Source organism: Rhinolophus sinicus, linkage group LG05 (genome assembly GCF_036562045.2).
Source record: "Rhinolophus sinicus isolate RSC01 linkage group LG05, ASM3656204v1, whole genome shotgun sequence".
NCBI classification, from domain to species: Eukaryota; Metazoa; Chordata; class Mammalia; order Chiroptera; family Rhinolophidae; genus Rhinolophus; species Rhinolophus sinicus.
Genome location: NC_133755.1, coordinates 43,304,215 through 43,328,067, shown reverse-complemented (window position 1 = coordinate 43,328,067; position 23,853 = coordinate 43,304,215). Strand labels below are relative to the sequence as shown.

At 35.5% G+C, this 23,853-nt stretch overlaps 1 protein-coding gene across 7 annotated transcripts in view; it reads left to right on the top strand.

The window, feature by feature from the left end:
- Positions 1–23,853, top strand: part of USP34 (ubiquitin specific peptidase 34) — a 205,557-nt gene that overhangs the window by 12,544 nt on the left and 169,160 nt on the right. For all 7 annotated transcript variants that reach the window (XM_019717506.2, XM_074332027.1, XM_074332028.1 and 4 more), the window contains one exon: positions 23,158–23,245. In XM_019717506.2, coding sequence (XP_019573065.2) covers positions 23,158–23,245 — 88 coding nt within the window. The remainder of the gene's footprint in view (positions 1–23,157; positions 23,246–23,853) is intronic.

The following is a 23,853-nucleotide window of genomic DNA, read 5'->3' as shown; positions in this document are numbered from 1 at the left end:
ACGCTCTGTCCTGCCCAAGATGTGAATCTTCCCTTTGTTCAGCTTATCCTATACACTACCTGCCTGTTAGTCATTTAGTAGCCATCTTGGTTATCAGATCAGCGCTTGTATTCAGGTAGCCTTATTTTATTTGATAATGGCCCCAAAGCGCTAGAGTAGTGATGCTGGCAATTCGGAATGCATATAGAAGGCTGTGAAGTATACGTGTGTGTATGTATGTATGTATAGGGAAAAAAATAGTATATATAAGGTTTGGTACTATCCACAGTTTCAGGCATCCGCTGGAGGTTTTGGAATGTATTCCCCCAGATTGGGGGGACTACTGTATGTCATTCCAGCTAATTTTCAGTGAATGTAAAAAATTAAGTTCATACATTGTTTGCTTTTTCTAATGAGCATTTTCATACATCCTTATGTGTATCTGAGAACAGAATTGAATGGCAGTCTACTTTCATTTTACTATTTTGAATATAGCACATATTTAACTAGTGTTTTCCTGTAAAAAAAAAAAAAAAGTTATGAAAATATCCTTGAGCATAGAAACCTGGGACATGTCCTGGGTCAAAAGTTAAAAATATTTAAGGTGTCTAATTGCTAAATTATTTTCTAGAGAGTTGATACTAATTTATATCCCAGCAGCAGTATTGGAAAGTGCTTGTTTATTTGTATTAGATATTCTGTTTTAAAAAATCCATATAGTAGGGGGGGAAGATACAGTCATTGTCTTAAACTTTTTGGTTCCTGCAAAACTTCAGATATTGAGGAGTTTTGCATTACTTGTATCAACATATTTAATTCCTGACTCTTAATAGTAAGTAGTCTATTCTTATTTAGAAAGGCTTTTCTCACTCTGAGGTCAGATATTTAATTACATTTTTCTAGCTTTTATGGATTTGTTTAATATTTAATCCGTCTGGAATTTATTTTGACATAAGTTATGAAATGGGTTGTAACATTAATTTTTTCAAACTATTACTCAGTGGTCTTAGCACCCATTTTCCCCCCACTGATTTGAAATGCCACCACTGTTAAATTTTTGAATATATTCCTAGAGGTCTATTTTTAAGCTTTTTATTAATTAATTGGTTTTAATTTAGTCACTTTATGATATGTTTCAGTGCTTGGTAGTATTAAACCAAATAGCTAGTGAAACTTATTCCTTGAGATAAAACTTAAGAATCCTTTTGTTGCATTGTTCTCCCCAGCCCCACATTCTGTTGGAATTTTTATTGAAATTGCATGTTTATAAATAGGGACAAGAGTTGACATCTTACAGTTTTTAAAAAGATTTTTTATTAAAATATAGCTAACATACAATAGTATATTAATTTTAGGGGTACACCATAGTTTTGCTATATGCCTAAAGAAATGATTACCATAAGTCCAGCGACCATCTGACACCGTACATAGTTATTACCATATTATTGACTATATTCCCTATGCTGTATTTTGTATCCCCATGACTTACTGTTTTATACCTGAACATTCGACCCTCTTATTCTCCTATACCACTTTTCCCCATTTTAAAAAATTTTAGATTACAGTTGATACTCAATATTTTATATTAATTTCAGGTGTACAGCATAGTGGCTAGGTATTTATATAATTAACGAAGTGATCCCCTGACTAGTAGCTGTCTGGCCCTATACATAGTTATTACCATATTTATTATTGACTATTATTACCATATTATTGACTATATTTCCTGTGCTTTGCTTTACATCCCCGTGAGTATATTGTAACATCTTACAGTATTGATTCTGCCTGTTCAGGAAGCATAATGTATTTTTTAATTTAAGTAGTCTATGTTTCTTTGTGAAGTTTTTCCCTTTATGTAGTAGGTTCTGCACATTTTCTTCACATTTATTCCTAGGTATTTTTATTTCTTATTTATATTATAAGTGGAATTTTCACACACCTTTATTATTTCTTTTACTTTATTTTTGGCAACAGCTTTGAGATAATGTACCTTAAAATTCACCCGTTAAAACTATACAACTCAGTGGCTTTCAGTATATTCACAGAATTATGCAACCATCACCACAATCAATTTTAGAACACTTTCATCCCTTCAGAAAGAAACTAGTATACACCCTTAACTATCACTTTAAATCCCCCCATCTCTATATGTTTGCCTATTTTGAAACTTGCATATAAATGGAATCATAATGTATTGTCTTTTGTGACTGCTTTCACTTAGCACGTTTTAAGATTCATCCATGTCAGAGCATGTATCAGTACTTCATTCTTTTTTATTGCTTAATAGTTCATTGTAGGTATATACCACATTTTGTTTATCCATTTTTCAGTTGATGGACATTTTGGTTGCTTCTTCCTTTTGGCTATTGTGAATCATACTTTTGTGAACATTTGTGTAAAAGTTTTCTGTGGACTTATTTCTCTCAAGTATATATTTAGGGGTAAAATTACTAAGTCAAATGGTAATTCGGTTTAACTTTTTCAAAACCTGCCAGACTTGTTCCCAAAGTACTGCACCATTTTATATTTCCTTCAGCAGTGTGTGAGGGTTCCAGTTTCTTCACATCCTTACCAACACTTGTTATTTTGACTATAGGCATAGCTCTGATATAGTGTGGATTTGGTTCCAGACCACCACAATAAAGCAGATACCACAATAAAGTGAGTCACAAATTTTTTGGCTTCTCAGTGCATTTAAAAGTTACGTTTATACTATACTGTAGTACTTTAAGTATGCAATAGCATTATGTCTTTAAAAATATAATACATTAATTTAAAAAATACCTTATTGCTAAAAAATGCTAAGTATCATTTGAGCCTTCAGTGGGTCACAATCTTTTTTGCTGGTGGAGGCTCTTGCCTTGATATTCGTGAAAACACAGTATCTGTGAAGCGCAATAAAACGAGGTATATCTATTTTCTTCTAGCCATCCTGTGGGGTGTAAAGTGGTATCTTACTATAGTTTTGGTTTGCATTTCCCCAATGAATGATGATGATGAATATCGTCTCATGTACTTATTTGTCATTTGTATATCTCCTTTGGAGAAATGTTCATTCAGATCCTTTGCTCACTTTTTGATTGGGTTTGGGTTGTCTTTATTATTGAGTTGTAAGAGTTCTTTATATATTCTAGACACAAGTTCCTTATCAGATACATGATTTGCAATTTTTTTCTCCCCTACTATGGGTTGTCTTTAGTTTTTCAATAGTGTCCTTTGAAGCACAAAAGTTTTTAATATTGAAATTCAGTTTATCTGTTTCTTTTGTTTGTGCTTTTGATGTTACATTCATTACCAGAATCCATTGCCAAATCCAAAGGCACAAAGACTTACCCTATGTTTTCTTGTAAGAGTTTTATCATTTTCGTTCTTACATTTAAGTCTTTAATCCATTTTGAGGCAATTTTTTTGTACATGGTGTGAAGTACAGGTACATCTTCATTTTTTTGGCATGATGCTTTCTAGTTGTTCTAGCACCCTTTGTAGAAAAGACATTCTCCGTTGAGTGGCCTTGGCATCTCTGTTGAAAATCAGTTGACCATAGATATATGGATTTATTTCTGGACTCTTAATTCTGTTCCATTGGTCTATATGTCTGTCCTTCTGCCAGTACTACACTGTCTTGATTACTAAAGCTTTGTAGTAAGATTTGAAATTGGGAAGTGTGAATCTTCTTTGAAAATTATTTTGGCTACTCCGGATCCCTGAGTTTCCATATGAATCTTGGGATCAACTTGTCAATTCCTGCAAAGAAGCCAGCTACTATTTTAGCAATAGTAAGTCTTCTGATCTATGAACATGGTATCTTTCCGTTTATTTAGATCTTTAACTTTTTGCAACAAAATGTTTTGTTGTTTTCAGTGTGTAATTTTTGTTCTTATTAAATATACTCTCAAGAATTTTACTTTTTGATGCTATTTTAAATGGAATTGTTTTCTAAGTTTCACTTGTTCATTGTTAGTGTATAGAAATAGAACAGATTTTGTATATTGATCTTGTATCTTGCAACCTTCTTGAATTTATTTTATTGGATTCCTTAGGATTTTTAAAAGATTTTTACAAGAGCAGGGCATCTGTGACTAGAAGTTTTACTTTTTTTCTATTAGGATATCTTTCGTTTTATGTATCTGTTTATTATTAAATCTTTGTCTTCATTTGGCTCCATCAGTGGTCTTCAAAACATGATCTGTGGCCCCCTGCAGGTCCCAGAGAGCTTGTTTTCTAGGTGTCTTGAGAGGTAAGACATATTTGCCTTTTGGTTGATATTTTCACGGATAATGCAAAGGCATGGTGGGTAAAACCGCTGGCCACACTGCAAGAAATAGGGCAGTGGTACTAAGTAGTTAATGTAATCTTCATTGCCAAGCACTTGCTACTTAAAAACAGTTCACTTGATGTGCTTGATGAAGTAATGAAAATTAATTTTATTAAATCTCAAAGCTTGTGTACTTGTCTTTTTAATATTCTGTGATGAAGTGAGAAGTACATTAAAGTATTTTTCCTGAATGCTTTGCAGTGAGATGGTTGTTTTAAGGAACTGTACTCATGTAATTGAGTTGTAAGCTGAACTAGCTGCGTTTTTTTTCATGAAACAATTTGTATTTGAAAGAATGATTGACTCAAAGGTTATCTAGATTTGGGTATTTTGTAGGTATTTTCTAGAATTAATGAAGGAAGCACGTTACTTTAAAGAAGACTGATAGTGTTAGTTGACAGCGATAAAACGGAGTTTTCAAGAAAAAAATTACAATTTTTAAAAACTTGTACCTGTCACTGAGTTTGACAGCTGCCTAATACAGAATTTTGATGAGATTGATAGGAATACTCATGATGTATTTTTCTGACATTGTGTAATGAAATGTTAACATTGGAAAGATCTGTATAACTTAGTGAACTGTTATCTTTAAGAAATTAACACGTTGAATTTTGGTATAATATGAAAGAAGAATATCCAAAATTACCCAATAAATTATTTAATAAAAATGCTCCTATGTACATGTTCTGATTAAGGATGGATTTTCTTCATATTCTTCACCAAAACAATATGTGGCAACACAGAATGCAGAAGTAGTTGATAAGAATCTGTTTTCTATTAATCCAAACCCTAAAGAAATTTTCAAAAATTTTAAAGTGTTAGTCAAGTAACTTAGTTTTTAAAATGGAAAATAAGTAATGAATTTATTAATAAACTAATGAATAAACATTTTAAGTTTTAATTTAGAACGCAGTAAATATTGATATAAACCACCTAAACATAAGCTCCTTGACGTCTTCAGTTTTTAAGCATGTAAAGGATCCCTGAAAACAAAAAGTTTGAGACTTGCTGGGATACATAATCTTAAAATTGTCTTCCTTACTCAGGGTTTTGTTACTCTGATTCCTGAAGTGTTGAGATTACCTAAGATTTAGTCTTTTGCTGTGTATTTTATGAAGAATTTGAAGTGGTCAATCTACTCCCGTGACTTCATTTTTCAGACAACTTTCAGAATATATTTCTAACCCAGTTTTCCAAGCATTAGTTTAATGTCCTAACTTAGTGCTAGACATTTCTATTTAAGTATCCTTCTGAAATGCAACAAAAGTGAAAGTGAGTCCTCCATCTTGTTCTAATATTTATTTTCTAGTTTCTTTATCTGAATCTTGCTTAATTATGTGAACTTCTCACACTGGAATATATTTTAATACTTTTACTGGTTTTCAGACCTTAGAATAGTGCCTCTGGAACTTTCATGTACATATGAATCACCTGGAGATTTTCTTAAAAATACAGATTCTAACTCAGGCAGTCTGGAGTTTTGCTCAGATTGTTCATTCTAACAAGCTTCCAGATGCTGCTGATGCTGCTGGTCATTGGAATACACTTTGAGTAGCAAGGCCTTAGAATATTTTAATTCTGTTTGTTCTCCTATCTTTTATACTGTTGTTGTAATATTCTTTAATTACTTGTATTTTTTTTTTAAACAAGACATTGTTTTTTAAAGTGAATATTCATTTAGATTTACCCATATTTACCCTTTCTGTTGCTCTTCATTCTTTATTGTATCTCTAGGCTTTCATCTGGGATCGTTTTTCTTTTTAGCATTTTCTTTAGTGTTGTTCAGCTGCTGTTGATTTTTTCCTCAGTATTTGCTTGTCTGACTAAAATGAAAATAAAATAAATTTTCAGACCAGCAAACGGTGAAATAGGGTATTGAATTACAGATTGGAAGTTACTGTTGCTTTTTTCAGTAAGTCATTTCATTTTTTTTCTGGCTTAATTGTTCCTACTGAGAAGTCAGCTATTGGTGGTTTTACTATTGTTTTTTTAAATGCTGTTTTTCTTCATTTGTCTTATTTTAAGATTTTCTGTGTTTTAGGTTTTCAGCAGTTTTACTGTGATGTGCCTATATCTTGTTTTGTATTTAGTATTTGCTTGGCATTCATTCTTGAATCTGGTTTGAGTTCTTAAAAATTAGTTTAAAAAATGTACAGCCATTATCTTTTCAAGTGTAGCTCCTCTCTCATGCTTTTGTCATGCTTTTGGGATTCCAGGTACATAAACGCTATGCTTTTTCATCATCTTCCTTGTCTCTTTCGTTTTCTATATTCTTCCTTTTGTCTTTTTTTCTTTTAAATTAAATTTATTGGGGTGGCAGTGGTTGGTAAAATTACATAGGTTTCAAGTGTACAATTCTATAATGCATCATCTATATATCATGTTGTGTGCTCACCACCTAGAGTCAGTTCTCCTTCCATCACCATGTATTTGAGCCCCTTTAACCTCCGTTACCATCTCCTCACCCCTTAATCTCTGATAACCACTAAACTATTGTCTGTGTGTATGAGTTTTTGTTTCTTTGTCTTGTTCTTTTGTTGCTTTCAGTTTTATATCCCACGTATCAGTGAAGTCATGGTTCTCGACTTTTTCTGACTTACTTTGCGTAGTGTAATAATTTCAAGATCCATTTACATTGTCACAAATAGCAGTATTTCATCTTTTCTTACGGCAGAGTAATATTCCATTGTGTATATGTACCACATCTTCTTTATCTAGTCATCTATCACAGGACACTTTGGTTGATTCCATGTCTTGGCCACTGTAAATACTAACGCAATGAATATTGGAGTACATACTAGGTCTGACAATTAAGTTTGCAAACTCATCCTAGAAAAAGTGCTACATACCTCATTGCTGAATATCACTATAGTCACCTTCGAAGTACTCCCCTTGGGAAGCTATGCACCAATGCCAGCGCCTAGTCCACCCTTCAAAGCGATTTTGGAACTCTTTTTCTGGAATGGCCATCAGAGCTGTTGTCGTATTCCCTTGATGTCCTGAATGTCATCATAATGTCTTCTTCCAATATTTTTCATTTTCGGGTAAAGAAAGAAGTCATTGGGGGCCAGATCAGGTGAGTAGGGAGGTTGTTCCAATACAGTTATTTGTTTATTGGTTAAAACTCCATTGTTGCAACAAGTTCGTGAACTTAATTGTAGACTCTATCTTTACGGATAAATGTTTTCAGATTTTTTGGATCGATACACAGGAGAGGGATTGCTGGGTCATATGGTAATTCTATTCTTAAATTTTTGAGAAACCTCCATACCGTTTTCCATAGCAACTGTACCAATTTACATTCCCACCAACAGTTTATGAGGGTTCCTTTTTCTCCACAGCCTCTCTAACACTTGTTATTTGTCTTGTTGATGATAACCATTCTGTCTGGTTTGAGGTGATATCTCATTGTGGTTTTGATTTGCATTTCTATAATAGCTAGTGAAGTTGAGCAGTTTTTCATATATCTGTTGGCCGTTTGTATGTCTTTAAGGGAGAAGTTTCTGTTCAGGTTCTCTGCCCATTTTTTAATTGATTTGGTTTTTTTTGTAGTTGAGTTGTATGAGTTCCTTATATATTTTGGATATTAGCCCCTTATGGGAGGACTTGTTTGCAAATATCTTCTCCCATTGGGTTGGTTGTCTCTGCTTTGTTACTGGTTTCTTTTGCTGTGCAAAAGCCTTTTAGTTTGATATAGTCCCATTCATTTAGTTTTGTTTTTATTTCTCTTGCCTTTGAGGTCAAATTCATACAATCCTCTTTGAACCCAAGGTTCATAAGTTTAGTACCTATGCTTTATTCTATGCAGTTTATTGTTTCAGGTCTTACGTTTAGGTCTTTGATCCATTTTAAGTTAATTTTGGTACACGGTGACAGATAGCAATCTAGTTTCATTCTTTTTGACCTATCTTCCTTTCCCTAATTCTCTTTTAAACTGTGTATAGTCTAGTATTAAAGCCACCTATTGAGATCTTAATTCCAGTTACAGTATATTTTAATTCTAAAGTTTTTGATTCTTTTTAAATAGTTTTCAGAACTTTGCTGACATTTTTTATCTTAATACCTAATATCTTGAACATAACACTATTGTGAAGTTCAGATCTGATAACTAATCTTTTTTTGTGTGTGTGTGTTAGTTTCCTTTTTCCCCCTTTGTGTTTTTTTTTTTTTTTTTTTTTTTTGCTTTTAAAGATTTTATTGGGGAAGGCGAACAGGACTTTATTGGGGAACAGTGTGTACTTCAGGACTTTTTCTTTTTTTTCCAAGTCAAGTTGTCCTTTCAATCTTAGTTGTGGAGGGTTCTGTTCAGCTTCAAGTTGTTGTCCTTTCAGTCTTAGTTGTGGAGGGTGCAGCTCAGCTCCAGGTCCAGTTGCCGTTGCTAGTTGCAGGGGGCACAGCCCACCATCCCTTGCGGGAGTCGAACTGGCAACCTTGTGGTTGTGAGGGCATGCTCCAACCAACTGAGCCATCTGGGAGCTCAGTGGCAGCTCTGCTCAAGGTGTCGTGTTCAATCTTAGTTGCAGGGGGCAGAGCCCACCATCCCTTGCGGGATTCGAGGAATTGGACTGGAAACGTTGTGGTTGAGAGCCCACTGGCCCATGTGGGAATCGAACCAGCAGCCTTCGGAGTTAGGAGCACGGACCTCTAACTGCCTGAGCCACCGGGCCGGCCCTCCCCTTTGTTTTTGATTGTGTGGTTTGTGGTCTTGTTTTTTGGTATGTGTGGTAGTTTTTTTAACTTCATTATAGAAAAACTTAAGTGGGAAGGTTCGTAGGCATTGATATTTATGTACCCATCACCAATCAACAGTTACCAACTTAAGGACAAATTTGTTTTTTTTGTACCCTATTCATTCCCTTTCCCCCACTCATTGGATGATTTTGAAGCAAATTCAGGCATCATATGTTATGTGTATGTATTTCAGTATGGTTCTCTAAAGGACAAATAAAATACGTAACCACATTATCATCATCATAGCTAAAAAATTAAGAGCAATTTCTTAATATAAAACATTTAGTGGTCAAAGTTCCCTCATACTCTAAATTTAAAATTTTAATTTTTTTCTTTAAAATTTGAATCAGCGTTCAGATGTGGTCTTATTGTAATTGCTGATTTATTTAAAAAAATCTGAATCTATTGATGTATAATTTACATCCAATAAACTGCATCTATTTTAAGTGTACGGTTCCATTCATTTTGACAAATTTAGACACTCCCTGTAAGTACCACCACATTTGAATATTTCCACCAACCCCCCATCCTTGTAATTACTGATGTGCTTTTTTATTCTCAACTTTGAGATATAATAGACATATAACATTGTGTAAGTTGAAGCTGTAAAATGTCATGATTTGATACACATATATATATTGCAAAATGATTACTGTAATAAGGTTAGTTAAAAGATCCATTACCTCGCATAATTACCATATTTTTTGGAGGTGAGAATATTTATGATCTATTCTCCTAGCAACTTTCAAGTATATAGTACAGTATTAGTTGTGGTCACCAGCAGCTGTATTTTAGATCCCAAGAACTTATAATTGGAAGTTTATACCCTTTGACCAACATTTTCCCATTTCTTCCACCCCCCCCAGCTCCTGGAAATCACCATTCTACTTTTTTTCTATGAGTTCAACTTTTTTAAAAGATTCTACATATGTAAGATCATACAGTATTTGGCTTTCTGTGTCTGACTTATTTCACTTAGCATAATGCCCTCAAGGTCCATCCATGCTGTCCCAAATGGCAAGGTTTTCTTCTTTATGACTGAATAATACTCCATTTTATATATTTGCCACATCTTCCTTTTCCGTCCACCCATCCATGAACACTTAGGTTGCTTCCATGTCATGGCTATTGAGCACTGCTGCAGTGAACTTGCCTAGGGGGTTAATGCAGATATTTCTTTGAGATAGTGGTTTTATTTCCTTCTGATATATACCCAGAAACGGGATTCCTGGGTCATACGGTAGTTTTATTTTTGCATTTTTTGGAGAACCTCCATACTGTTTTGTATTGTGGTTGTACCAATTTACTTTCCTGCCTACAGCATACCAGGATTCCTTTTTCTCCACATCCTTGCCAACACTTACTATCACTTGTGTTTTTGGTAGCCATTCTAACAGACAGGAGGTGATATCTCCTTGTACTTTTGATTTGCATTTCCCTGATGATTTGTATGTCTTCTTTGCAAGAATGTCTTTTGAGGTCCTTTGCCCTTTTTTTTTTTTTTTTTTTTATTAAAGATTTTATTGGGGAAGGGGAACAGGACTTTATTGGGGAACAGTGTGTACTTCCAGGACTTTTTTCCAAGTCAAGTTGTTGTCCTTTCAGTCTTAGTTGTGGAGGGCGCAGCTCAGCTCCAGGTCCTGTTGCCGTTGCTAGTTGCAGGGGGTGCAGCCCACCATCCCTTGCGGGACTCGAGGAATCAAACTGGCAACCTTGTGGTTGAGAGCCCACTGGCCCATGTGGGAATCGAACCGGCAGCCTTTGGAGTTAGGAGCACGGAGCTCTAATAGCCTGAGCCTCCGGGTCGGCTCCGGTCCTTTGCCCATTTTTTAATTGTATTTGTTTATTTTATTATTGAGTTGTATGAGTTCCTTGTGTTTTGGATATTAACCCTTTATAAGATAATTGATTGCAAATATTTTCTCCCATTCCATATGTTGATTATTTTGCTGTGCAGAAGCTTTTTAGTTTGATGTAGTCCTGATTTGTTTTTGCTTTTGTTGCTTGTGCTTTTGGTGTCATATCCAAAAAATTGTTGCCAGGACCGATGTCAAGGAGTTTCTGTCTTACGTTTTTAGTTGCAGGTCTTATATTCAAGTCTTTAATCTGTTTTGCGTTAGTTTTTGTGTATGGTGTAAGATAAGGGTCCAATTCTATTTTTCTATGCATGGATATCCAGTTTTCCCAGTACCATCTATTGAAAAGACTATCCTTTCACCATTAAGTGTCCTTAACTCTTGTCCAGTATTACTTGACCATGTACAAGTATACATGGGATTAATTCTGGCTTCTGCTCTCTGTTACATTGGGATGTGTGTCAGTTTTTATGACAATACCATACTGTTTTAATTATTATAGCTTTGTAACATAGTTTGAAATCAGGACATGTAATGCCTCCATCTTTGTTCTTTCTCAGGATTGCTTTGGCTATTTAGGGTCTTTGTGGTTTCATACGAATTTTAGGATTTTTTTCTTATAGTTCTGTGAAAAATGCCTTTGGAATTTTGAGGGATTGCATTGCATCTATAGATGGCTGTGGATAGTATGTATTTTAACAATATTAATTCTGATCCATGAACACATGATATCTTTCCATTTATTTGTATCTTCTTCAGTTTCCTTCATCAGTGTCTAATAGTTTTCATTGTATAGATCTTTCTTGGTTAAATTTATTGTTAGGTATTTTTTTGTTTTTAATACTATTGTAAATGAGATTGTTTTCTGTAGTTTTTAGATAATTTGTTACTGTGTAGAGGTGTAGCTGACTTCTGTATGTTGATTTTGTATCCTACAACTTGACTGAATTCCTTTATTAGTTCTAACAGTTTCTTTGGTGGAGTCTGTAGGATTTTCTATATATAGGATAACATCATCTACAGACAGACAATTTTCTTTCTAATCTGGATGCCTTTTATTTCTTTTTCTTGCCTGATTGTTCTGGCTAGGACTCCAGTACTATGTTGAGCAGGAGCGGTGAGAGTGGGCACCCGCGTCTTGTTCCTTATCTTTGAGGAAAAGCTTTTAGCCTTTCACCATTGAGTATAATGTTAGTTGTGGGCTTGTCATATAGGGCGATTTTGGGTTCCTGGACCCAGTTGCAATGTGTGTTTGTTTGGAGGCTTCCCATATCATCAAGCAATTCTCAAGCTCCAGTAGGGTGTTTGAGAATTTGATTCAATTCTCAGTTCTAACACTGTCTACCCAGAGATAGCATCACATGCCACAGGTGAAAAAAGGGCTTAGTCCCACAAAACTACCCTCCACTTCAGATGCCAATCGTAACCCTGATTGTTACCTGTACTTCAGACTGACTGATTACAATCAGAGGTTTCCATGACTCCTTCCTTGGGTTCAATTAATTTCCTAGGGTGGCTCACAGACGTCAGGAAACCTGTTTACTCACTAGATTACTGATTTATTACAAACGATATTAAAGGATACAAATCAATAGCTACATGATAGATATACAGGGTGAGGTTCTTTTTTTTTTTTTTTTACCCCCTCCCCCCTGGGTGAGGTTCTGAACAAAGGAGGTCTGTCCTCATGGAGCTGGGGCCCAGCAGAGTGACATGTGGAAGTGTTCTGGTTCCCCAGCCTGGAATTTCTCTGAACTGCCTCCTTTTGGGTGTTTATGAGGCTTCATTACATGAGCATGATTAACTCCTTGACCATTGGCGGTTGATTCAACCTCTAACTCCTCTCCCCTCCCTGGAAATTGGTGGGACTGAAATTTTCTACCTTTTGTTCATGGTTGATTCCCCTGGAAAACAGCACCCCTCCTTAGGTGCTTTCTAAAAGTTACTTTCATCACCATAAACCATTTGTGGAGGAAAGAGGCTTATTGTGAATAACAAGACATCCATTTCACCTTTATGGCTCTGAAGTGTTTTCAGGAACTGAGGACCCAACCAAATATCATAACAAAAGATGTTTCCTTGCTCTAGGATAACTCAGGAAATCCCAAGGGTTTTGGGAGCTGTAAGCCAGGAATTGTGAATGAAGACCAAATATACATGAGAAATATATTCTGGTTATCTGAATGACCAAATATATAGTATATTTCTTATCAATCACAACGTTGCAATGGCCTTTATTATAGTGAGGTGCATTCAGTCTTTACCCAGTTGTTGAGAGTATTTATAATGATACTGAGTTTTGTAAAATGTTTTTTTTTTGCACTTACTGAGATGATCCTAAGATTTTTATCTTTCGTTTTATCAATGTGATATGTTGCATTTATTGATTTGCATATGTTGAGCCATCCTTGCATCTCAGGGACGGATCCTACTTGATCATGCCTCATGGTCCTTTTAATGTGGTGTTGAAGTTGGTTTGCTAGTATTTTGTTGAATTTTCGCATCTGTATTCATCAGGGATATTGGCCCATGGTTTTCTCTCCTTGTATTTTTATCTGGCTTTGGTATCAGAATAAATGAGTTTGGGAATGTTTCTTCCTCTTCACTTTTTTTTTGAAGAGTTTGAAAAGGATTGGTATTAATTAGCCTTTAAATGTTTGGTAGAATGTTGTTGGAAGGTTTTGATTTTCAAAAACCAGCTCTTAGTTTCATCAATTTGTTTTTCTAGTCCCTGGGCTTATAAAATTTCTTATGAGAAATCCACTGATAGCCTATGGGGATTTATTTGTATGGGAGTAATTTTATTTTTCTCTGTTAGTTTTATTATAATGTGTATTGGAGAAGATCATTTTGAGTTGAAATTTTTTGGGAACTATTAAGTTTCATAAAGTTGGATGTCCATATCTCTTCCCAGATTTGGGAAGTTCTCAGCTATAATTTAAGAAAACTGTTGCCCCCTGTCTCTTCTCTTCTCATTCTGGGACTCCAATAATGAATAGATTGTTTCTCTCCATAGTTTCATTGTTTATTCCATAGTTCTCATAAGCATTCTTCATTCTTTTTAATTTTTTCCTTTGTTCTTCTGACTATATTTCCCATGATTGTCATGTACTTCACAGATTCTTCTGCTCCATCCAGTCTGCTGTTGATGCCGTCTACATTTTTCCTGTTTTCTCCTAGGTGACTAATTTGAATTCTTGATCAGACAAATCTCAGATCTCCATCTCCTTGGGGTTGGTTACTGGAAAATTAATGTTCCTTTAGTGGTTTAGTTTTTTTGATTTTTCACGTTGTTTGAAGTCTTGAGTTGCTCTTTTGCATTTGAAGAAGCAGTCACCTTACTTGCTTTGATAGATACATACCTTCTGTCAGCTCTGTTAGGGATTGAGGTTTTCTCAGACTTTTTTATGGTTATGCCTGCTCCTCATTTGTTCTCCTCCCTTGGGGGAAATTCTTAAGATTGTACGTCTTCTCTCTATCTTGTGCAAAGCTGGGTCGAGTGCTGACAGCCTCTGGTTTGCTTTCCCTAAGGTGGTGCTGAATTATCAAGTTTGTGTGCTTTCTCTCTATTCCTCAGACTTGGGACACCTTTTTGCATGTGTTAAGTAGCTGTCTGCAAAGGCTTGCTCATGCTGCCCTTAGGGGTGCATTCGGAGCCAGCAAGGGACGGGAGTGTTTGTGGGTGAGGTGTATGGAGAGTTTGGGGTACCTGTTTACCAGCTGGGGGCATCCTCAGACACGGTTGTTGGTGATTAGGCTTCCTGATGAAGTCTGCATTGCGGTTAGTAGGATCCATGTATCTTTTTCCGTCTTCTGAGAGCACTGCTGTTCTCCCATCCCCTCCCCATCCCCCAGTCACGTAGTACACCTCAATATTCTGGGCGGGGTGAATACGCAAGGGGTCTCTTGGGCAGTGTTCTGCACAACTGGGAAGCTGGGTGCTCGCTCACACCATCTCATTCCCCTCAGGGGAGAAGTCAGTCTAAGGTCGCTCTTGGCACTACGCCGTGCTGCTGTCGGGGAAGGCGGGGTGTCCGGAAAAGTGACGCTCTTCCTCTCACCCTCTCGTAGTGTGCCCAATCTTGGATTGTTATTTAGTTATTTTTTTTGCTCCAATAGTGTGCTGGAACTTTTCCACGGACTCCCAGACTTTCACAATTATACTGTTGTCCATTGGTGATTGTCAAAATCAGTGTTCTTTGGGAGGAAAATGATAGGCAGCCTTATTTTGCTATTTTGATGATGTTGCCTATTGATGTGCTTTATGCCACCCAAGGTTAGATTTGCATTTTATATAATTTTATTAAAATGGAAATAAATTTTATGTACTACTTGTATCTGGTTTTTTTTTAACTTAGCATATGGCTATAAGTTTACCATGTTTTGAATTAGTGTACCAGAAATCTGACTTTTTTTAAAAATCACTGAATAGAATTCCATGTGTAGATATAGTATATTTTTTAAATCAGCCTACTCTTTGGGTACTTGGTTTGTTTCTAGTTTGAGGCTCTTTGAATAATTTGTTGTTTTGTTAATTTTGCTCTTTGGGTTGTATTTGTTTGTTTGGTTACCTGCCTGGACTAATTTCTATAGATTCTGGCTTCCCTGCGGTTTGTAGTTACTGATGTGTCTGTTCATTATTTTTTTAAGAAAATACATATTTTTTCCTTTATAAAGATGTCTTTTTAGGAGTCGTTCCTCAGTTAGAATGGCTTAGTGGTCTTGCTGATTTGTTTCTTAAGACTGATTTAATCTGTAGGTTCTCTCTTCCTTCCCCCGTCCCCCGCTATTTATTTGGTGAAGAAAGTACTGATTCTATGAATCATTTAGCCCTTAGAGGTTTTTCAGTCTAGATGTTGCTTATTGTATTTTTGTGGAATTACTTAACATGTTTTTCGGTCTCCTCTATTTCTGTAATTCGATTATTAGATTTAGAAGCTTGATCAGATTTCTTGGTAAGGCTGTTTTATAGGATGTGTTGTATTCCAGAGGGCTCAAAATGTCATGTTGTTACTTTCTTTGGTAATGCAGGCAGCCATTGCCTAGGTCTTTTATTTTGTTAGCAGTAGCAAAATGGTGATATTCGAATCCTACAATTTTTTTCTTTATTAGTTGGACTATCTGTAGGAGGAGAAATTTCCTTTCATTACCTGTTTACTTTGAATCCATTAGTACAGGAAGACAGGACAAATGTCTGATTTCTCCCTTTTATTTACCAGTTTTCAAACAGTGAGTTCTCAAAAATTTTAATATTTCACTGATCAATTATTTTTTTTATTTTGAGAATCATTATAAAATCATGTAATTAAAATATTTTTGAACTTTATTCACTGTTTTGGATTATTTCATACAAGTTTATGAAGACCATCTTTTTCTTTTTCTTTTTCTAATGTATGGTTTTCCTTGTCAGGATTTAACCTGCCTTCTGTTGATACATATTTAGGTTATTTCCAATCTTCTATTATTCTGAACAATGCTGTGTTGAATATCCATGCATATTATTTTGGATGAGAAAATGTAAGGAAAAGATGCTTAAAAGAGTAATTTATTCAGGATCAGTGTATTTTTAATTTTGATAAATATTGTCAAATTGTTTTCAGTGATGTATGAAAATACCTGTTTTTTCCAACATTAGATGTTAAACATTTTACACACCTGGTAAGAGAAAAATAGCATTTCGTTGGTAAGTTGGAACCACATGTATATCCAGGTATATCATTTTTTCTTGGCCTGTTTTTCTCTTCGGGTATTTTTGTCCCCCCTAATCTCTTTGAGCTGAGAGAGACTGCCCTGTTTCAAAAACGGCCTAGTTTGTAATTTCTTTAAAGTTCGCTTTTTTTGTTGTTTTTGTCTACAATTTAAGCTTTTTATATAATTAAACCTATCAATTCAGAACAGTTTAACAAAGCTGTTCTTTATTTCTGCCATCTTCCATGTTGTTGTCTAGTACTGTATTTCAGTAGACCTTAAAGTTTCCCAAACTAATACACATTTCGTTTTAACTTTTCATTAGTTTGCATATTTAGATTTATTCACATGTTTATTTCCTTCTTTACCATTTTTTTTCTTGCTTCTTGCTCCTGGATTTCTTTCCTTACCCTTTGCCCCTCTTTTATTCTTCTCAGAAGCACCTGGTAGTTCCCCCCCCACCCCCGCATTCATAGCCTGTCATTGTAAGCACATACGGGGGTGCCAAAAAAAGTATATAAGTGGACACTTCGGTGAATGTTGCTCAAGCAGTAGTTCGCTGTAATCAGAAATGTCTGGACGCTGATGGTAACCACTTTGAGCACCTCTTGTAATTGCAGAAGTCAAACGTGACTTGTAGTCATCTTTTGTTACTGGTATATATTGAGTATAACACTTTTAATAGTTTTTTCCTTTTGTAAAATGTAAGTTTTTGGGGGCACTTTTGTCACCCTCTGTATATATTTGTTCAAACTTTTATTTTCACCCTTCCTCTTGAGGTTTGCCTGGGTATAAAGTTCTAGATTGGCCATTATTTTAACATCTTAAAGGTTTTATTTTATTTTTTTGATCCAGAATCTGCCTCAGTCTTGGTTTTTGCTATTGTAAGTAATAAGTCTTTTCATCTGAAGCATGTACTAGAACTTTTTATAACAAGTTTCAAATATGTACAAAGAATAATGCACTTAATAAAAGTTAAATTTTGTCTGACAGTGGGTCATTCAAGTTCGTAACAATAGTACCTTTTGTAATTAGCTTGTGTTCATTTAATTGGCCCTTTGAGTAGTGTTTTTAAGTCCAGGTCTAGTAGTAGATCATAAAGTGTTACAATTTTTGGTTGTTTATAGAATTTTCTGACTGCATTTTGTTGCATTATTTAGTGAGTGAAGCCTTAGGTATTTTAGCTTCTTTAACAGCTTTATTTTACCTCCCCATTCCCTTATTTAGCAATTATCCAGAATGTTTTTCTTAATTCTCTGAACCTTTGCACATGATTATCTTTCTGACTAAGATTCCATCCCCTGCAGGCTTCTTTGACATTGCCTTTCCTACTATTCTTCTTGCTTTCCTTTTTTGTAACTCCTTTCAGCTCAGTTGTTAACGTCTTTTAAGAAACTTGCTTCAACTCTTCCCAAGGTTTTGTTTCCATGTCCTCCTTTTAGATTACAAAAAAGAGTTGGAAGGAATTGATGATGAATTGTATAAAAAAAGTTCTCTCGAGTTAGGTGTGGTTATGACAGAAAGATTGGGACATTTTAAGAAATTCAGAAAGTGTTCTGTATTTAGATTGCTCCGTAAATTAAGTGTTCAAACCACTGTAATAGAAAGCTGGAATGGAAATGACTTTTTTCCCCCTAGTGTAAGGTAAAATGCAGGACCCTAGTCAGTATACTGAAAGCCTAAGAAAGGCCCTATATCAAAAGGTTGGTGAATGTACATTAATAAGTTTTGAAGTCAAGTGTTGAACAATTTCATTATACTCAAGGAACAACTCAGGCCAGGCGTGCTGGCCAGTACCTGGAGCTGCATATATTTATTTTAGCCATTTCACCCACCTGGGTTGGCCTCAATGGTTAACCTTGCTGCTGGCCAAGGTTCTGGATAGGACCCAGCTTCTTGTAGTTCCTGTTCTTTTGAGACTTTGCTGAAAGTACTACCTTTCTTAACTGGCTTATGAGGGCTTGAGGGCAGGACTTTTCTGGACCTGAAATGTGTGAGGTTGTGTTCAGCACCTTTGGCCTGATCAGTGGTCGTGCATTTTTCTTCTGATAAATTGTGAGATTGTATATGAGAATACTTATTCCTTGCTTGGAGTAAGATCTGGGTCATAGCTACAATAGCTATGTTTCTCACTGGACCTCTGGGTTATAACTCTTAATTGTCTCGTGTTTCTTCTTGGGGTTGTGCTTGTTGTCATGCTATCCATTTCTGATTTGGAAGTTTTTGTGAGCATTTTCTTCTGTTAACCTTTAAGATGAACCATTCTCTTTTCACCCCATTCTCACCTCTCTACCTCATGCATTCTGTCAGGTGGGTACATTTCTTTTCGCTACTGAATTTCCTTTTGTTCCTTTTGGGGGATGAGATCTCTGGTACTCCTGGGTATTGCCCAGCATTGATGTTTCCAGTTCTACTTTGATCTCCTCGGTTGGGCTATTTTTGGTATTCTTTGGATCTATGTGACAGTTCTCCCACCTTGCTTGCCCTCTTCCCTGTCCAGGTGGTTCACCCTTTAGGGTTGGAGTACAGTTCCTTCTCTATTGGGAATGGTGGAAGGATGTCTGGGTGAAGTTGCCCTTCCTGCTTCCCTCCCTCCATTCCTTCTTTGCTTCATTTATTTATTATACTATGGACTTGAAAGGATCTCTGATTAAAATCAGTGGCTTTTAAATTGCAGTCTGGGCTTCCCTATCTTTTTTTTAATTAAAAATTTTTTTAATAGTAAAAAAAGCAATTTACCATCTTAAGTATACAATTTACCATTTTAAGTGTACAATTCAGTAGTGAGAATACTCATATTGTTGTGCAACAGATGTCCATAACTTTTTCATCTTGAAAACTGAAATTCTATACCCGTTAAACTTTCCATTTCTCTCCCACCCCCAGACCCTGACAACCACCATTCTTTGTTTCTATTAATTTGACTATTCAAGATAGAATCATATAGTATTTGTCTTTTTGTGACTTTATTTCGCATAATATAAAGGCAAAGTCGTTAAAATGATGGATTCATGAGAATAGTTATATTCAATCTTTAGTTTTTTGGGAAATGACTTTTATTAGAATCGAATGCCCTGTGACACTTTGATATCAAGATGCTGCATTGACCTCATGGTTTAAGGCTGCAGAAGTTTAGGTGCAAATGCCAATAGAGATTTACTTGTGCTAGTATTTTTTATTTTGTCAGATTATTCTGACTTTAAATCACATTTTGTCAGTGTTCTGATTATAAAGTTTCATAGGTTTTGAGTTTTATTTAGCTTCTTTATTCTTTAGTGCAAGATTTTTCATCACATGATGCTTCTCAAGAATGCTTATAGGACATAGTAGGAAATGCCTGTGCAAAGACATTTACATGCTTTCAGCTGCTTGGTTTTCGGAAAACCAGATTATCTCTGCTTCAACATCTCCAGAGAGGAAACAGTATTTTGGAGTCGTGTATGTTTGGGGGGTGGTGGGGGTGAGGGGGCAGGATAGAGCAGATGTCTGCTTCTTAGTAAGACTTTAATTTTTTAGCCCTACCTGTATTCTTGCTTTCAGAGGTACTCAGTGTTTCCAATTCCTTTCTGAGATTTCATGGGACAAAATTATCCCGCTTCTGTTCCCCACTGTCAGCCTGATTTTTTTATTTTGCTGTGGTTTTAAGTCAGGTATCATTTTCTTCCACAATTTGTTTTTGCTTGTGTTTTATTTTCTCTTCTTTTAGTGGAATTTTGGGAGGGAGTGGAGTTAAAGGGGTGTGTTGAATTTGACGTATTTAACTACAAAAATGAATTACGAAATAGGTCAGACCTATAGAAAAAAACCCTAAAAATAAGATATACATGTACCTGCCAAATTTAATAGATGTTAACATTTTGTATTAGCTTTTTAAAAAAAGTATCATGATGGTATATGTATTTGTAATATAATTGCATACAAGTTCATAACAACACAGTTTTTTGTATTAAAAGTTAACATGATATCATACTGTCTTTATCCTTTTGCAACTTTTTCACTTATTTTGAATTTGAATATTAAACATTTTGATACAGATTCAGTTTATTAACCTCATTACCTATTTACTTTCTAATCGACAATATTTACATTCTAATGGACAATACTTTTCACTCATCTCAGTTTGGGTTCTTCCTCTGTCACTCTACTAAAAGTAGTCTTTTCTTAGTTTTCTACAAAAGACCCCTTCCTGCAATTAAAATTTTGACTTACAGTACTTTTTTGCAAACTACCCAGGAATAAGAGATAAAAATGGATGATATTTAAACTTTTCCTTAATGCTAGTTTTGAAATAGATATGGTATGAATGTTTATAAGAAATAACTTCTGGATAATGGGCCCTATTCCTTTTTTGTTTTGTTTTAACTTTTATTAAATCATATACGAGCCTTGTTTAAAAAGTCACATAGTTTTGTAAGGCTTATAACAAAAAACAGTCTTTTGCGTATCCCCACTTTGTCTTTTCCTAGAGGTATTCATTTTGTATTGTATCTGATGTCTGCCTCCCACTCCCAGCTTTTATCTTCCTTTGCCTAAATGACCATGTTATTATTTCTTGATACATATTTTCAACTGTTGACTTCCTCCTATGGAACCTCTGTTGGTCTGTTGCCTTCTTCTTTGGAAGGAAGAGGATCAGCTCTTTTACCCTTGCCATATCTTTCCAATTGCTTTTTAGTTAGTATTGTGTATTTGTTATTAGTACTATGTAAGTATTGCTCACTGCTGAGCTAGGTAGTATACTGTAGTTATAGTTCTTGACTTAAACATAATTTCTTTCATTCCTATATTTAGTAGTTGCCAAGGTTGTGTATGCATGTGTGCATCTGTCTCCATTTATTATAATTCCTCTAAAAGAGTAAAATTCTTTTTCATTTAACTCAAATGTAAACTGTATGCTTAGTAGCCCCACCTCAGAACCATCTTACCTAGCGTCCCTTTATTCTCTTACTCCCATCTGGACTAGTGTTCTTGGGGTCTATGCATAGTGATCATCTTTTGATCTTTCTTCACATTATCCTGGGGATTCTCTTTAAACACGAACTTCTTTCCTAGGATGCTTTTAATCTCTTTCTTTTTCTCTGTTTAATGTCTGAATTCTTAACATTCCAGTCTCTTCTTAAAAATTACCTCTTAAGTGAATCTCTTCCTGATTCCCTGTTGTAAGGTGGGTTACGCTTATTATTTGGTACACAGTACCTTACTTGGTTTCTTCTTGGCATTTATCACAATATGTGTGAGTATTTTTATTTATTCATTTACCTCTTTTTGTCCTTCTTTTCATCACTAGACTAAGTTCCACGAGGTGGGGACTGTTGCTATTTTATTCATCAATGTCTGTCTACAACTTAGCATATAGTATTAAATGAGTGCATATATGATGACTTTTAGACACAGTGAAGATTTAAATGCCATGAGTTATGTTATCTTGTTGAACTTTATTTGTCTAACATGGAGTTGGGAACTATGGCCCATTGTGCCGAATCAGGCCAGCTGCTGTGTTTTGTAAGATGGCCATTCTCGTTTCTTTACATATTGTCTGTGACTGCTTTCAGGATACAACATCAGAGCTGCCTAGTTGTGAAAGATACTGTATAACCTGCAAAGCCTAAAATATTCCCTTTCTGTCCCTTTATAAAAAATTTTGCTGATCCTTGATTTTGTACAATAAAACATTTTACATTAGGACTTATTTGGACCATTAACCAACTGTATTTCTTTATACAGTTTCTCTTCTGGATTTAACTTTAGATTCCTTTTATAGTAGTACATATCACATATGAAATGCCAGTATGTCTGTCAGGGTCCAGTCAGGGAATTAAAGAGGGAATTTAATAAAGAGAAGTAATTACACACATGTTAAAGGTTTGAAGAGCAAAGTGGGAACCTGAAGGACACCCAGAGAATGATGAAGATGATTACTGCGACCACTACAGCTGCAGGAAACACCTATTCTCCCCTGAGTCTGGGGAAACAAAGGAAAGAGGGTTGTCAGAATCTAACCACTTAGAGGTGTGCCCTGTCAACGAAGCTGGGACTTCATGGAAGGGCTGCTGCCTGGCTACTGCTGTTACCTCTTAGAGAGGGGTGCTATGAGAGAGGTTATTAGAAGCTGGAGCCTGGAATCAATGCTGCCGCTGAGGGATGCTTTCAGATACAGCAAGCTAACAAGTCCTTGGTCTCCTCCTGCCTTCTCATCTTCTTCTAGTGCTGTGTAGGCACTGGAGGAAGGTCTTAACAGGAGACCAGCTGGGAATGAAAAGTGTAGCTTGCAGCAACCCAGACCCAGCATCACAACGCATATAGAACAGACGGGGGGTGGGGGGAGATTTGAAGTTGAGAGACAATACGAGAATAACTGCTAAGTGTTTTCTTTTTTTCTGCTCAGAATTACAACTGTTAAAAATCCCTTCTTAAGCTCAAATTAGTCATTAATTAAATAAACTGAGATTTATTTTCTTTGGTGAAAGGAAAAATAATCATCTGAAATAATTTGCATTTGTAAGCTCAGGCTTTTTTGGGATAAAATATTGACTTTAATACTGATTTAGCATTATTCATAATTTTAAAAATTATTTTTTCTACTTTCAGTATCAGATATAGAAGGTGGTGATGGACTGCAGCTCAGAAAGGAACATACTCTCAGAATATTTGCTTATATCAATTCCTGGACACAGAGGTATGCATCTTTAAGTATTTTGAAGACTAACTTGTGCGTTGTATTTTACATTTGTTTGTAATCAGATTTTCCTGGTAGGATGTTGCATTGTATACCTTTAGTCATTAAATGACAGTTTATCAATATTTATTAAATCTTCTTCCATTCTCTTTACTCATGGGGCCATTCATGGTTTTGTTTTTAAAATATGAGAATAAAAGTTGATTTCTTTCTTTAATCCCTCCATTATTGAGAAATATGGGAGTGATCGAAATTCTAAAAATAATTATTTTGAGACATTAAAGAATTGTTATGATATAGCTAGAGACCTACAACAACCTTAATCCTTTCAAAAAAATCACTATTGGGGCGGCTGGATGGCTCAGTCAGTTAGAGCATGAGCTCTCAACAACAGGGTTGCAGGTTCAATTCCCGCATGGGAAGGTGGGCTGTACCCCCTGCAACTGGACTTAGAGCTGAGCTGCACCCTCCACAACTAGATTGAAAGACAACGACTTGGAGCTGATGGGCCCTGGAGAAACAACACTGTTCCCCAATATTCCCCAATAAAATTAAAAAAAAAAAGTCAGTATTGTGGTAGAGGACACTTTGACCCTTTTGGAAGACAC